This window comes from Barbus barbus, assembly GCF_936440315.1.
Source record: "Barbus barbus genome assembly, chromosome: 12".
Taxonomy (NCBI): Eukaryota; Metazoa; Chordata; class Actinopteri; order Cypriniformes; family Cyprinidae; genus Barbus; species Barbus barbus.
The window spans coordinates 11,601,123-11,615,455 of record NC_136740.1 but is presented as its reverse complement, the minus strand read 5'-3'; the positions used below and the strand labels follow the sequence as shown (position 1 = coordinate 11,615,455).

The following is a 14,333-nucleotide window of genomic DNA, read 5'->3' as shown; positions in this document are numbered from 1 at the left end:
AAAAATACTGATTTGTTTTGTTACTAAACAAAAACACTGTTTTGTTTTTGTTGTGATTTTTGTGTTTGTGTTTTGTTTTGTTTTGTTTTGCTTTGCTTTGCTTTGCTTTGCTTGCATGGATTTCATGTGTTTTTTATGTCCATTAAACATATTTATGTCATATACACCAAAAAAGGCTGCCTTTTTCAACCGAGCCTAAGTACACAGCTTTGGTTAGCTAGTGAACTAACTCTAAATATGCATCTCTAAATGTGCAACCCTCCACTTTTTCATCATAGTTGTTGAGGCTTATTTTCTTTTCTTCCCTGCACTGTTCCCCCTTCCCCTCGTCCCCTGAGAGGGCCGGCAGTCTAATTGATATGGAACTCATGGTACGGGTTGATGACTGGGATTAGGGGAGTGAGGCAGAGCACAGCACAAATATTATTTTAGCCACATGGCTCTGCATTTAAAACTACACCTACGCACTTGCCAAGTCATGCATTCTGCCTAATACACCTAATCAAAGACAGACACTAAACGGACACTCACACATGAGCTGCATGTGTGTGTGAGGTCTTTCTCACCTGACAGCATGTTGTCATTTTTGATGGAAGGGAATTTGAGGGTCATCTCGTGCTTGTGCCGATGAATCATTAGATGATCCTCTGTAGGGAATCTCTGGAGAACATGGAAACAACTGGTTGCAATTTAATCACACTAAACACATTAAAGAGCAGAGGTTTGTTTCCTTTCCATTTTGTTTTCTTGAAAAGCAGAATATTACAATTAGGGACTTTATCAAGCAATATTATACCATCATATACAGGACTGAGCCTTAGGCATAAACTGTCTGTCTGAACAGATTACAATAATACCTTTCTGATTGAAAATACCTTCTCATTATCGTAATTACATTATCTTAATATATGTTTAAAAGCACCTGAGAGGAATATTGTTAATAATTGTATATTATAATCTGTAAATGGTCCACATGAACCAGCCTGCTCAAACAGATTGTGACAGGCCTAGTCTAATTGTGCAGTGGTTCAAAACAGGTGGATTGTGATCCGAAAATGGGCCACGGGTGTGTTCTGATTGCAGAAAGAAGGAAAAAAAATACCCCCCCCCCCCCCCCCCAAAAAAAAAACCGATGCTATGTGCAAAAAAAATAAAATAAATAAAATAAAAATAATAATAGTAATAATAAATAAATAAATATATATATATATATATATATATATATATATATATATATATATATATATATATTATAGAACAGAGGAGAGAAAGATAAATATACTTTTAAAAAGGCAGGGAAGCACTTACTTTATCTTTGGTAGATGATATCAAATCAGTGACAATCAATCAAAATCTGTATTTTGTAGTATTTGTATTTATTTTTGTCAGTTTGTGTATTTGTCATGTCAATATTTGAACATATTATTGGACCTTTGCAATCCGTGGAAATATTAATACATTTTAAAGTATGCTTTTGATTCCTTTATTTAAGTTAAAGCTTATTTTATTTCAAATGAAAAAGTATTTTTTATGGTTTTTGTTTTAGTTTTAGTTAAATATAATAACTCTGTTGAGAACCACAGTAACGGTTGAACTGGAGCTAGAGGAAAATATCCATTAATAGAGAGATTATTTACCATATAAGGATTCCACCTCATCCAAAGAAATACCAAGCCAAGAATCTTATATCAAGACCCAGTGGATGACATTTGCCTCAACAAGATAGAATTTCACTGTTGTTGTCTGTGGCGCAGTTTCACATTGAGAAAGAGCTTTCTCGAGTTACAGGACCGTTCGTCTTCGCTATTGTCTTATCAGACTCACCTGAGAGCAGCCCGGGGCGCTGCACACGAACGGCCTTTCCTGCTCGGAGTTCATCACTGTCACTGGCTCCTCATATACCTGAACACAAAGCAAAGGAGAGAAATTCAAATCAGGGGCGCCTCCAGGACTCAGAAGCATAAAGACCCGCTAACATTATGCCACTGATGTATCGTGTGCCAGTGATAACCAACTCCGTGGTTCCCGAAGAGGCTTTGACGGAATCTCGGTGAGGATTCTGTGTCTTATGCCCTGGGAGAGGGCATTAGGAGTTGTAAAGGTTTAGTCTAAACTCTAGGAGGGAGGCTTAAGAGGCTAAAACTGACCCCTAAAGTGTCACCCTGCTCCTTCGTTGCCATGGAGCCGTCGCTGACACAGGGTAAGATGTAAACTATCCTCTCTGTGTTTTGCACGCAAATCTGTGGCTAACCCAGACACACGGCACTGAGGTCAGCGTATCAAAGAACTGCCGGTCATTAGCAACTCTTTTGACACCTAAACTGTCCTTTTAATACCTCGCCAGCCATGGCTTTAGCTGCTCGTATTAGGAGGGTCAATGACAAATAAAAACCATGTTTAAAACATTTAGAAATGTATTCTTTGTATTCAGTGTATGTCATTAAAAAAATGAAAAATAAAAAAATAAATATATATATATTCCCAAGTACAAGTTTTAAAAAAAATAGTTAAAAAAGTACACTTAAAATGTTTATAATTTCCTATAGGTTATGATATAATTTATCTTTATGACATCATTTACTATGATATAACTTATTTACAAAATAATAAAATAGTTTCAAACAAATCTATATCAAAAATGATGCATTTATTTATTTACTATATTTATTATATATTATTTATTTTCTCATTTTTAATAATATTTAAAGTAGATATTTGATCATATTTGATCAAATATTTGATCAAATACTGACAGTGTGACAATTTATGTATAGAGGGGAATAAAGGGTAAAAATGTTTCAATACAATGACAAAACTCTGAACTATTTCTAGAGTCCGTTTTACAAGAGGTGATTACATTTCAATGACAAATCTCTCTCTCCATTACAGCTCACTATGAGCCCTGGAATCCCTTCTTCAGTGCCATGATGCTGCTAAATGCCATGGATGACAGACTGACAATGAAATGGTATGCCAGCCATTCAGTTTCATGCGCATGGAGTGTAATCGGGCCGCTCCTCTGATGCTGATGGGACGTAGTTCACCATTGGTGTTCTTATGCGGGCCCACGCTGAGCCCTCTACTACTGTCGCCATGGGGATCAGAGTGCGATGCTGTGGAATATATCAGGCACCATTTGTGCTTCAGTCTCAAGGGCGGCTTGTTCTATTCAACTAGTGATGGTCTATAGGGTGCCTGGGTGCGTGATTCTGACTGTACGTCCCTCTTCTCACCCCTGCATTCTTAAAATAAATCTATGAGCATGTAAAAAGCAGGCCAGGGTTGACACAATGGCGTTTTTTTGTTTGTTTTTTGTTTTTTTCTTGGTCATTGGAATTCTGTGTTTGATTTGAATAGGGTAACGTGTCGACTGGACAGTGTTGCGAGTAACACATTACAAGTAATGTAAAGTAATGCATTACTTTTTAATATACAAGAAAATATCTGAGTTGCTTTTTTTTCTCATTTATTGACTGACAGCTCTCTTGTCCCCAAGTTTAGAGAAATCATGTGTTGCATTTCCTTCAGCATAAGGCTTATTCATTTCAACTTTGGTGGGAAAAGCATTTAAAAGCGTTAATTTACATTTGGCAAAAATTGAACGTTTATATTAAAAACAAACAAGCAAGCCCAGCCCAGATGAGAAAAAGTAACGTCAAAGTAAGTTGATGCATATTTTCCATAAAAAAGCAATTAGTTACAGAGTAACACAATATTAATTGTAACTTTCCCTAACATTGAAACTGGAAATACAGTAACCCATTTTTGGTTGCTAAAACATTGTCAAATTTACCAAAAGATTAAACTAAAAAACTTTCTGCAGTGCTCTGTGGATGCTGACTCTGTGTGGGCCTGATTATAAGATGCCAGCGAATGCTTATGATTATTTGATCACAACACTGAAACACTGTTGTAGAATTTAGCTGTACGTCGTGCATCACAGGTGATCATACACTTTACCAATGTTTCTAACACCTGTTTTGGGAAATTTACAGCACCCTTATGTAAGTTTTGTGCAAAAGAGTAACAGTATTATGGTCTACAACAGCCTAATGAGACACAGCTGTAATAGTCCATGACAGCCAGAGTCCAGTCCCCTTCATATACAGCAGCAAAACACAGACTAATGACTGTGGCTACGTATTGACACACTGCTTAGACAGCTAACAAACACTTTCCAACTGCGTGGAAAATAAACACGTTCGAAACTTTGAAAGATGAAAACATGAAGAGTATGAATTCAAATGCTTCAGGTCTGGATATGCATGAGCCCTGCTGTGTGAACGCTTTCATACACGATTTGCATGTGCATTTTTTTTCCTGTCCGATTGGTCTAGCCAACTGTTTCCTCCCATGCAGTCAAAACTTGCAAATTTGCCGTTATGTTAACCAGACATCTTTTTCCTTACAGTCCGGCCTTGGGACGGAGCCCCTTCAGGTGGCTTCTGACACACGGCCCTTGGGGACACATGGTCTGGACAGGGTGTTTCTGTAAGCGAACTGACATCAAGAACACGTCTGCTAAATGACAAGTCACTAACACTTATTTTTTTCTGTTTTCTGTCTCTCTCTCTCTCCATCACTCGCGTATCAGCTCTCAGAAAGTTGTGTCTCCGTCCACAAGTCTTTACCGTATCTGTATTATTCCGCTCTCACTTCTTTCTCTGTCCTGGATAATTTTTCTAATTGTTAATTGCTATTTGAAAATGGTCATTTTGGCTTTCAGTATTTAACTCCTCTGCCACTGGATGAAATTGTCCACTTTTTCCAGCACTCATTTATGGTAAATTAAAGAGACAGTTCACCTGCAATGAAAATTCTGTCATCATTTAGTCATCCCACGTTGTTACAAACCTGTCTTACTACATAATCTTACAGAACACAAAAGAAGATATTTTGAAGAATCTTGGTAACCAAGATTTTCCCAAAATATATTTGTTTATGTTCCATGAAAGTCAATACGGGTTTGGAATAAAATATAAAGTTAATGAGAATGACAGAAAGTTCATTTTTCTTTAAGCAAATTAAAGTGAACATTTACTTCCGTAACTTGGCATTTCTGAGTGAAATAGGATATTCAACAAGATGGAAATGTAGGACGGGACTTAATTTTATCCATCAGGAATTGATCAGATGTTTCTATTTAAAACTCTTCAAACAACAGATGATGTTTCAGAGGTGGAGTAAGACATTATATTTTTTTATGAAAGATTACCAAGACCAAACCTTTTTTCTTTGGAATCAGGTGCACCGATGAATCATTCAAAACGATAAGCAAAAATGTCTTTTAAAAAAGAAAATTCAGTCAGTTTTGATTTCATGTTGACTTTAACACTTCACCCTAGAGAGGAACATGTTGCTGTGTCCATATCTAGCCTTAAACTTCACAAACTTCTCTTCGTATCAGTCCAGATTTGAAAATGTGTTTTAATATTTGTGTCCCTGCGTTGTCAAACAGACCTAAGATATGCCGTCTTTTGATATCACATCTGGCCAGATTCCAAAAGCAAAACCACCAGTGCAACACAATCAGGGCCCTGCAGCAATATTTCACATTCAAACTATGTAAGTTCTCCAACATGCGAAATCCGTACTACAAAGACTGTCATCAAATCTGTTAATTTAAACATACGATTATGCACTTCATTCATTTTCATGAAAAATATTACCGTATCATTTCCACCCTCAAGCAAGTCTTTTAGCCACCTAAACTGCTCAATATCCCCATGTGACACAAGGCCAGGTGTGAGATGTTTGCTCACCGGTGGTCATACACTACTTGGCTTTTATTTCACCGGTGTTTTCATTTAACACAGGAAATTTCGTTACACTTCAAATTTAGAATGGCCCGATGTGGCAGCCGAGGAGGATTAGGGGACCGGAGTACAGTTTCAGAGGAACTTTCTCCTCTGGTACACATTTGAATTCAAACAGTATGGTGCACAGGCCGAGGAGAGGAGGAGGGTGGTGTTACAGCAAGCACAAACTTGCGCTGCAATTCAAATCCAACCTCCCCCCGTCCTCTGCAGGCCTTCGGCAGCAAAGGTTCAAGGTAGGATCAGCACAGGGCCCGGGGGAAGGAATAAGAAACATACAGACAATGCAAAGGATGCCGTAAACCTCTCATAATGAACAGACGAAGGGGCCCCACAAAGGTAACCTTCAATCACTGTCAGTCATCACATCTTCACAAACATAAACTTACAGAGACCTAGAGAAATTCAGGTTGACTTTTATATCGGAGGTACAAACATTTGAAATATGAATGTATCGGAATGTTGTTCACTTTGTCATTTGTGATCAAACTTAAAATGAAAAAGATTTTCACTGCTATGTTAGCATACACCAATAATGAAGATTTGCACGCAAAATTGTAAACTTATTTTATTCAACACATTTTTGCATACACTACATATCACACTTTTATTAAACGCATAACCTGCATACACTATATAGCCTAAAGAAAATTTTATGTAGTTAATACAGAAAATATATTTATTAAATTTTCCCATTTAGTGTAATTCACTTAGGCAGCTGGATTAATTAAATCAGAGAGCAAAGAAATCTTTATAATGGACATTCTTCCAATACCAGTCACTCAATTTTATTAGATAAGTCTTGTTTCACAGGTGACAATATGGTATTTCACAGATAATTATAATACATGGTTCAAATAAATTAAGCTATAAACAGAATAGTTTTCTCTGTCTCATGTTTTGCTGAACTCATTCGACTTACTTTTTTACGTGGACCACAAAAGGAGATGTGTAGATAGAATTCTAGGGACTGACAGATTCAGTTACCATTTGCTTTTATTGATTCCCCCCCCCATAATGAAAGTGACTGGAGCTGTCATTCTGCCTAACAGCTCATTTTGTGTTCCACAGAAACTAATACAGGTTTGAAAGTGAGCAAACCATGCAGATTTTTTAGGCGAACTATTCATTTAATCTCCATGTTAGAAGCAATGAGATAGAATTAACTTCGTATTTTAATTTTCCCCCCTGTATGAAGCTAGTTTATCTGTAAACGGAACGCTTAATATAGGCTACTTTTTACAATTAATATGCATTTATTTTCTGTACTTTCCTATAAATATGTATTAGTGTTGTAAAAAAAGAACCCAGACAAACTTCGTGTCAGTGGATTAAAATCTTGTAAGCCTTTAGGCTTTTAGAAAAGAGTTTGCCCCGTCAGCACAAACCATTAAAACCCTCAATATCTCGACGGTAAATCAAACAGTCTGACTGGCCTGCATTATGCCGTCATGCTTCGATACATTGCTTTCTTGTTACAATATTACAAAACAAAACGTGTGATTCAATGCGAAGATTCAAACACGCGTGCATAGCCTACCATTCTTTTATCATTTAAGAGCGAGCTGGACTGGGACCCCTCTGACAGTCTCGATAGCTCTTGAACGAGACGGGATAACATATAGCTAGAGGTGCAGTAGTATTTAGAGACAAGCAAAGTTTCTCAATTTCTGCATGTTGATGAATGAAACAAAACCGGTTCAACGTTACAAACTAATTCTCCCGGACCGCTTCAGAGGAACAATGCAGAACACTTGTGTCACAGCGCGAACGGGACACAACATACACACGCTGTGGCAAGCCAATTTAACATTTATTCCTTTAAACTAGTAGGGTACAATGGGGCTGAAGGCCCACCTTAAGAAAAAAATTGCTATGCACTGCGCCAAAAATGTAAAATGTAAAATATATATACATTGTATTCAGTGCTTGAAGTGGAAAAAAAGAAGTGCCGGTACTAAATCGACTGCCTTTAATATACGGATCCATTCAGAATGGCTAAATCTCTGACCACCGCATAATCAGCGTTCATTAGAAAACACTCTTGCTTTTAAGCCAAATACACGCTGAAAAGAATAATTTTACTGACATCTGGACTAGTCTCTCCATAATCGCTGATTAAATCGGCCGTGTTTTCTCTGCATTAGCGCTGTTTTGAGTTTACTGTTTGAATTCGTTCACTGGATCCTTGGACTTTCCAGGAGTTTACTGTTTAAAATGATGTGATTGCAAAAGCCTGCTTCTTTTCATTTTAAGATATGATTTTCGCTATAAAGCACTGATTCAAATTAGTAATCAATAATTAATTATTATTCTACTACTCCGCGCATCACGCAATGAAGCAGACCGACTCTGCTTGCATTCATTCACGTGATTGGTCGAGATGAGAGGTGATCCCACCTGGGTAGTGTGATTTACATAGTTTCTATATAATTTCTAATCATATATGGGATCATATAGCCTAATCACCCAGACCCTGATGATTTTACTCTGAGTACCGGCAACATGTCAGAAGTGCCGGTACGCACAAAAAAGTGCAGGTACACTAAAGGCTAATATATAGAAGTGGTGCCGTACCGGTGCGTACCGGCCCACTTCAAGCACTGGTTGTATTGAACATTAATGGAGCAACAGATTTTGTGTGAAAATAAATCATTAAAGTTGTTTATTTTGTTTAAAAATCTTATAAATATATGAGGTGGCAAGAGGGGCCTTTTACCCCACACACGGGGTAAAAGGCTCACCAGCATGGGGTAAAAGGCACACGGTATTGATACAAATACTTTGTCTCAAAATATATGCATTAATTTTAGCGATTCTCATTTGCTACTTAAAGCTACAACATTTCAAAAAACATAAAATATTAGATCAAGTAAGCACAGAATCAACTTTGCACTGCTGCGCACGATCACGTCAAAGATCAGACAAATATACACGTATATCTTGAAAAGCTAATGTTTTGGAAAGTGCTACGCCACGTTTTTGTGCCATCTAGTGGTTTATATAAAAATAATATCAAAGGCACCTTTTACCCCAGGGTGCCTTTAGCCCCGTTGTACCTTATATATTTGTTAAGTAATCAAATAGTGACAAGTATCTTTTTCAATTAGTGACATATTCATTGCTTATTCAATTAACTATTCCATTGTTACTGGAATCAAATTGCATTTTAGCTACTAGGTTCGATTTGGATCTGGTTTAGATATCAAGTATTCATTTCACACTGTTATGTAGCCTATTCCATATTATGTTGGTGAAACCCATTCCAACTGTTACTGTTTTCACTTACAATTTATTGTTCATATATGCAAGTTGCTAATAACCATCTAACAATAACTACTCCTGCTATCTATTCAAGATTGGCTAGTACTACTTATTTATTAATCCTCAGCACATATTTATGATACACTAGCACTGATTTTAATTATTACAAGTAACGTTTCTTACTGGTTAGAACTGTATTTTTGCTCATATTTGCTGATGCCTTGTCTTAATAGCTGCTTACTTATAAGATAAAAACACTAGTCTACAATGAATGTAACTATTATGCAACTACTATGCAATTACTGATGCTAAAGAAAGTTGAACAAATAGCCTACTGTATGAATAGTTACTAATAACTAAAGTAGGCTATAAGTAATGTAGTAGTTACTAACAAAATAGAAATACAGGCTACTTGTCTCGACTGCATTACTTACTAGCATTTAGAAATAAATGCTAGTAACAAAAATCGAGTTAGTTAAAAGAGTAACTGTTAAATTGGCTTGCCACAAACATGCACATACAAACACATGCACGCACAAGCAAAGTAAAAACTGTAGTAACACAACGATCGTGTTTGACAGCTTCTTGCGCGCAAACTAATAACTCCGCGTAAAGTTTTGCAACATACAGCAACATAAGTTTGAGACCAGAATCAAGAAGGAGCTAGCTGTTTAATGGGACACGATCCCAAGATCGCGCAATTTGGGTATTCAAAGCGCAAAGCTGTTACATGCACACAATCCCTGGAGATCCGAAAAGAATAAGTCAAGATCGGTGTGTTTTCTGCATGAAACGTGAACGACTTAAATAGACGCGTTCAGTCAGACTCTGTAAAAGTACTTGAAATTCGTTCATGTGAATCCCTAACAACTTGTCACTTCTTCAGGCTCAAGAGAATGATTATTTCAATTGCACCGACTCGGCAAGTGCATGTGAATGCGAAGGCATGGATGTATCGGTATGAAAAACAGCTCAAACAACTCACCTTAGAAGTCTGAAGAAGATGCACCACACTTTCTGAAGGAACCACGTTGGACTGAGGAAAGATTACAATACGATCTATTTAGAGAAGCATTACATCACCCTTTGGTGACGTCACGTGGGATTCCTGAACTTCTAAATCATTGCGGTCCCTCGTAGGGGCGGGGCGAGCGGGGCAGGCGGGGCGGGGTCAGGGCCAGTGGGTGTGGCGTCCGGACAGCAACATCTGTCTGACTTCAAGTTGTTATTGTGACAATTAAGCAACTAAATAAACAGTTCAGGTAAATTATTATGAAGCTAACACTTGACTTATTATTAATAAATTATATTATTAATACATACACTAATTTTTCATTTACATATTTGATGAACAGCTAACCTGTTATGCTGTATATTATGCTGAAAGGATTTTGATTAACCTTTTTATTTATTTTTTCTGACAGGAGACATAACGCTTCCAGACTAAAGGCACCAAACATCCAAGCTCAGTTATCCAGGTCTGTTAATTGTGCACATCTTGCCAATGCCTCTGTGCTTACTAAATAATGAAAGTGTCAGGGGTAAATAAATGATTGGATTATGTCTGCCTGCAAGTGTTGAATTTAGAAGATGGTGTTACAGAATCAAAGCGATGACTCCTTTGTCTGCACGTAATTGCCAGGCAGACGTAATGCGATGCAGGTGGCATTGAAGGACAAACAAAACAATACCTTTGTTTATATCTGTATCATTCAGTACTTTCTATTAATTCCAAATGTAAACAGGTGCTGGTAATGCAAAACATATAGTGTTAAATAATTCACAGTGTGTACAGTCAAATGTTGGAAAACAAAATAAAATATGATACATAGAAAATGACTGGTAACACTTTAAAATAAGGTTCCATTAGTTAACTTGACTAAAGGAATAATTCACCCAACATTCTGTCATCATTTACTCACCCTCATGTTGTTCCTTACCTGTATGAGTTTCTTGCCTCTGCTGACCACAAAAGAAGATATTTTGAAGAATGTATCAGTTGACAGTAGCCGCTGATTTCCATAGTGCAGAAAAAAATACAGCGGAAGTCAATGGCATCGAATCTTTGGTCACAAAATTCAAAATATCGTATAATTTGCATGATAATGCATCATTTTATATGTTTTAGTGGACAATCCCATTCATGCAAACTAACAACGAAAAATACTTCTAAAGCATTTATTAAGTTAATGTTAATTTTAGCATTTACTAATACATTATATAATGAATCTGAGCTAACATGAATTAAAATGAATAGTTTCATTATTATTTTTTACATTAACAGAGATGAATAAATTATTCTAACAAATGTTTTGCTAATTGTTAGTTAATATTAGTTAACCAGCATTAACTAATATGACCTTATTTTAATGTGTTACCAAATGAACCATATAGTTTTAAAATTAGATTAGTTGGAGGGCAAAACTATACATTGAAAAAAGTGTTGGCCTGCAATTGTTATCTATTTTTGCCTGATTTAAGACATAAAATGTAGGTTGATTCAGCAGTAATATTATTTTTGACTTTTAAAATCAGTTTACTTAGATATTGCTATTTTTAGGTTACAATATTTTTCAGTGAGCTATTAAAACTGCTTTAGAACTATTCATTTAATATACTGTCATTTTATGAGTATATTTTTACCTGCAAAGAGACAGTAGCAAAGAAAATGGTCATGGGGTTCATCGTAGCTGTTAAACTGTTAAACGTCAGCCATTATAGGGTAAAAAATAAAAAGAGTCACAAGCTGCTGAGAGTAGACAGAGTCACAACCTTTCAAGCTTTAGCGAATGTGCTGGTGGCGGCAGTGTGATTTCTGATGTCGAGGGTACACTAGAGGAGTCTGGGATTGCTTCGGCGATTAATGACTGTCTGCTCCTCTGAAAAGAGCTGTTTACAATGAGCCACCCGTGCTAAGAGCTCTGTCACGGGAACAATAATGCTAGCCTCAACTGCCATCGTAACTCAGCCGTTTCGCTTGCCTGTGTCTTTTAACCTGGGCCTTAATCAAAGCTTTATGACAGTTTTTGTTCCTTTATGGTCTATATATTTCTCCCAGCCATCCAGACATAATCCCATGGGAGAGCTGTGCAGTAAGTGGCATAAGTGCACAGTCAGTGATGGGTCACTGACCCCACACTTTAAAGGATTGTATCTCTAATGCATGGCAGGTTAGTCTGTCCCCAAATGTCTAGCAGGGCTGAATTCAGGTTGCCAGGAAAAGGTGCAAAAGGCTCTTTTTTTATGTCAGGTCTAATTTGGTTTGATTTTTTTTTCATTTAACATTTCATTTAAAGATATCTATGTAAATAAAGATATTTGTCTCTTTTCGTTATTTATATAAAATGCTAATTTCATTATTTAATAATAAATAATAAGCCAACAAATATATAGCCAAGTCATATAATCAGTCATTATGGCAGATTACACTCAATTTACCTGAATGATAAGAAATTCGTACTTAAGATGACCCATGCCAGGAACCGCAACAGAACACGACAGCTGAAACCTGATTGCGATTTGACATCAGAGCGTTGATTCACATGAGACAGAAGACTTTAGAAAACCTCATCCAAAGTGAGGTTCATTGTCAACAAACACAAGCAGGAGATCATGTGTTTAATCAGCTCTTTGACTTAAGTTGACCTTCACTCTTAAAGGTGCTTCAAAAGTTACTTCAAGCGCAAGCGATGCCATAGAAGAACCATTTTTGGTTCCACGAAGAACCATTCAGTCAAACGTTCTTAAAGAACCATCTTTTCCTTACCTTTTTATAATCTGAAGAACCTTCTTTCCCCACAAAGGGGACTGAACTAGATTCGCCTTTGATGGTGAACATGTCCCAGAACTGTTTAATTGCATTCAGAAGATTGGAATGGAGTATGTGTTTCTGTTACATCGGTTCAGGAGATTCACAGATCAGAAAGTAAACTGCACTTTTATAGGTGTATACAATAAATATTTTTAATTAAGGGTTAATTTAACATGGACATGTAATATGTGTTTATTTATTTATTTTTCTAAATGAATCTACATACATATTTATATCAGTCAAATAGCATACAGTGATTATTTGTTGTTTGTTTTGTATTCTTCTAATGGAGCCACATATTTATATCAGTTTAATAGCACATAGATATTGATATTTTCGTTGGTTTGTTTGTTTATTCATGTTTTTAGCATTCTTTTAAGTGGATCCACATATTTATATCCAATAGCACATCATGCTAATTTGTTTGTTTGTTGGGCAAAAACAAATAATTATTGTTTATATTTACAGAATACAAGGAGTTTGTTCAGGATTTAGTTAATCAAAACAAACCCATTCAGATGCAGCAGAGCAGTGTGTGTGTGTGTGTGTGTGTGTGTGTGTGGCTGACCACGACATGTACCCATGTATCATAAGATCCAGAAGTGCATCTAATTTTGGCAGTTATTAAATCCAGTATTATGTCATAATTCAAGATGTATTTTACATTCTATTGAATGCAACTACAATGCACATCTCAAAGAAAAACATACATGTCTGTTTGAATTCTTACTTCAGATTTGTTTAAGCAGCATTTTGCCTCAGGTTTGAATGATTCTATGAATGATCGCTGGATAGAGCAAGGAAGCAGATTGGCTGTTTGATCTTCTTAACAGAATGTTCCAGCCTCTCTCGGTTGAGTCATCTTCACGTCTTCAAGTGCCTGCAAGGATGGAAATGTTGAAGTATACAGCTTTGTGTAATAACACATGCCTACTCCCCCAACTATATTCATTGTTTTGCTCGAAGTGGTGGTCCACCACAGGAGAACACTTTTAGAAAGAAACAAAACATTAGTTGATATGGAAAGATGTCCTGCACTTCAAATGTCAGAGGAAGTGATGTCACAAAGAAATTGTATTGCTCTGCACTATAAGAGGTCATCTGGATTTTGGAGCCAGACCTTTTCACACAAAAATAAATAAATTGTTAACCCCAAGTCATTCTGGATCTCACACTGATCCGTTTTACTGATCAGATATTAAGTTTCACACTTTACATTTATAAAGAAAATGGAAGTTAATGTTCTCATTTTCATATTGGTCTATATGTCTCTAAGTCTCAATAAACAACACAAACTGTATAAAGTCGACAAGAAATGAAAATGCACACTGTTTTTCTAAATGAATGTTATAGATAAGATCATTTGAATGATTTAAAAATATATATATATATATTCTTTCTTTAAAAATTTTAATCAGAATGCCATAACTGGATTGTCCAGT

General features: G+C 36.4%; 1 protein-coding gene across 1 annotated transcript in view; it reads right to left on the bottom strand.

Annotated features, from left to right (window-relative positions):
* Positions 1-11,765, bottom strand: part of LOC306878523 (cyclic AMP-responsive element-binding protein 5-like) — a gene marked incomplete at both ends in the record, with an annotated part of 58,124 nt that extends 46,359 nt beyond the window's left edge. The window contains 4 exons of the mRNA XM_079430965.1: positions 567-660; positions 1,825-1,902; positions 10,066-10,116; positions 11,724-11,765. Coding sequence (XP_079287091.1) covers positions 567-660; positions 1,825-1,902; positions 10,066-10,116; positions 11,724-11,765 — 265 coding nt within the window. The remainder of the gene's footprint in view (positions 1-566; positions 661-1,824; positions 1,903-10,065; positions 10,117-11,723) is intronic.
* Between the last annotated feature and the right edge of the window lie 2,568 nt (positions 11,766-14,333).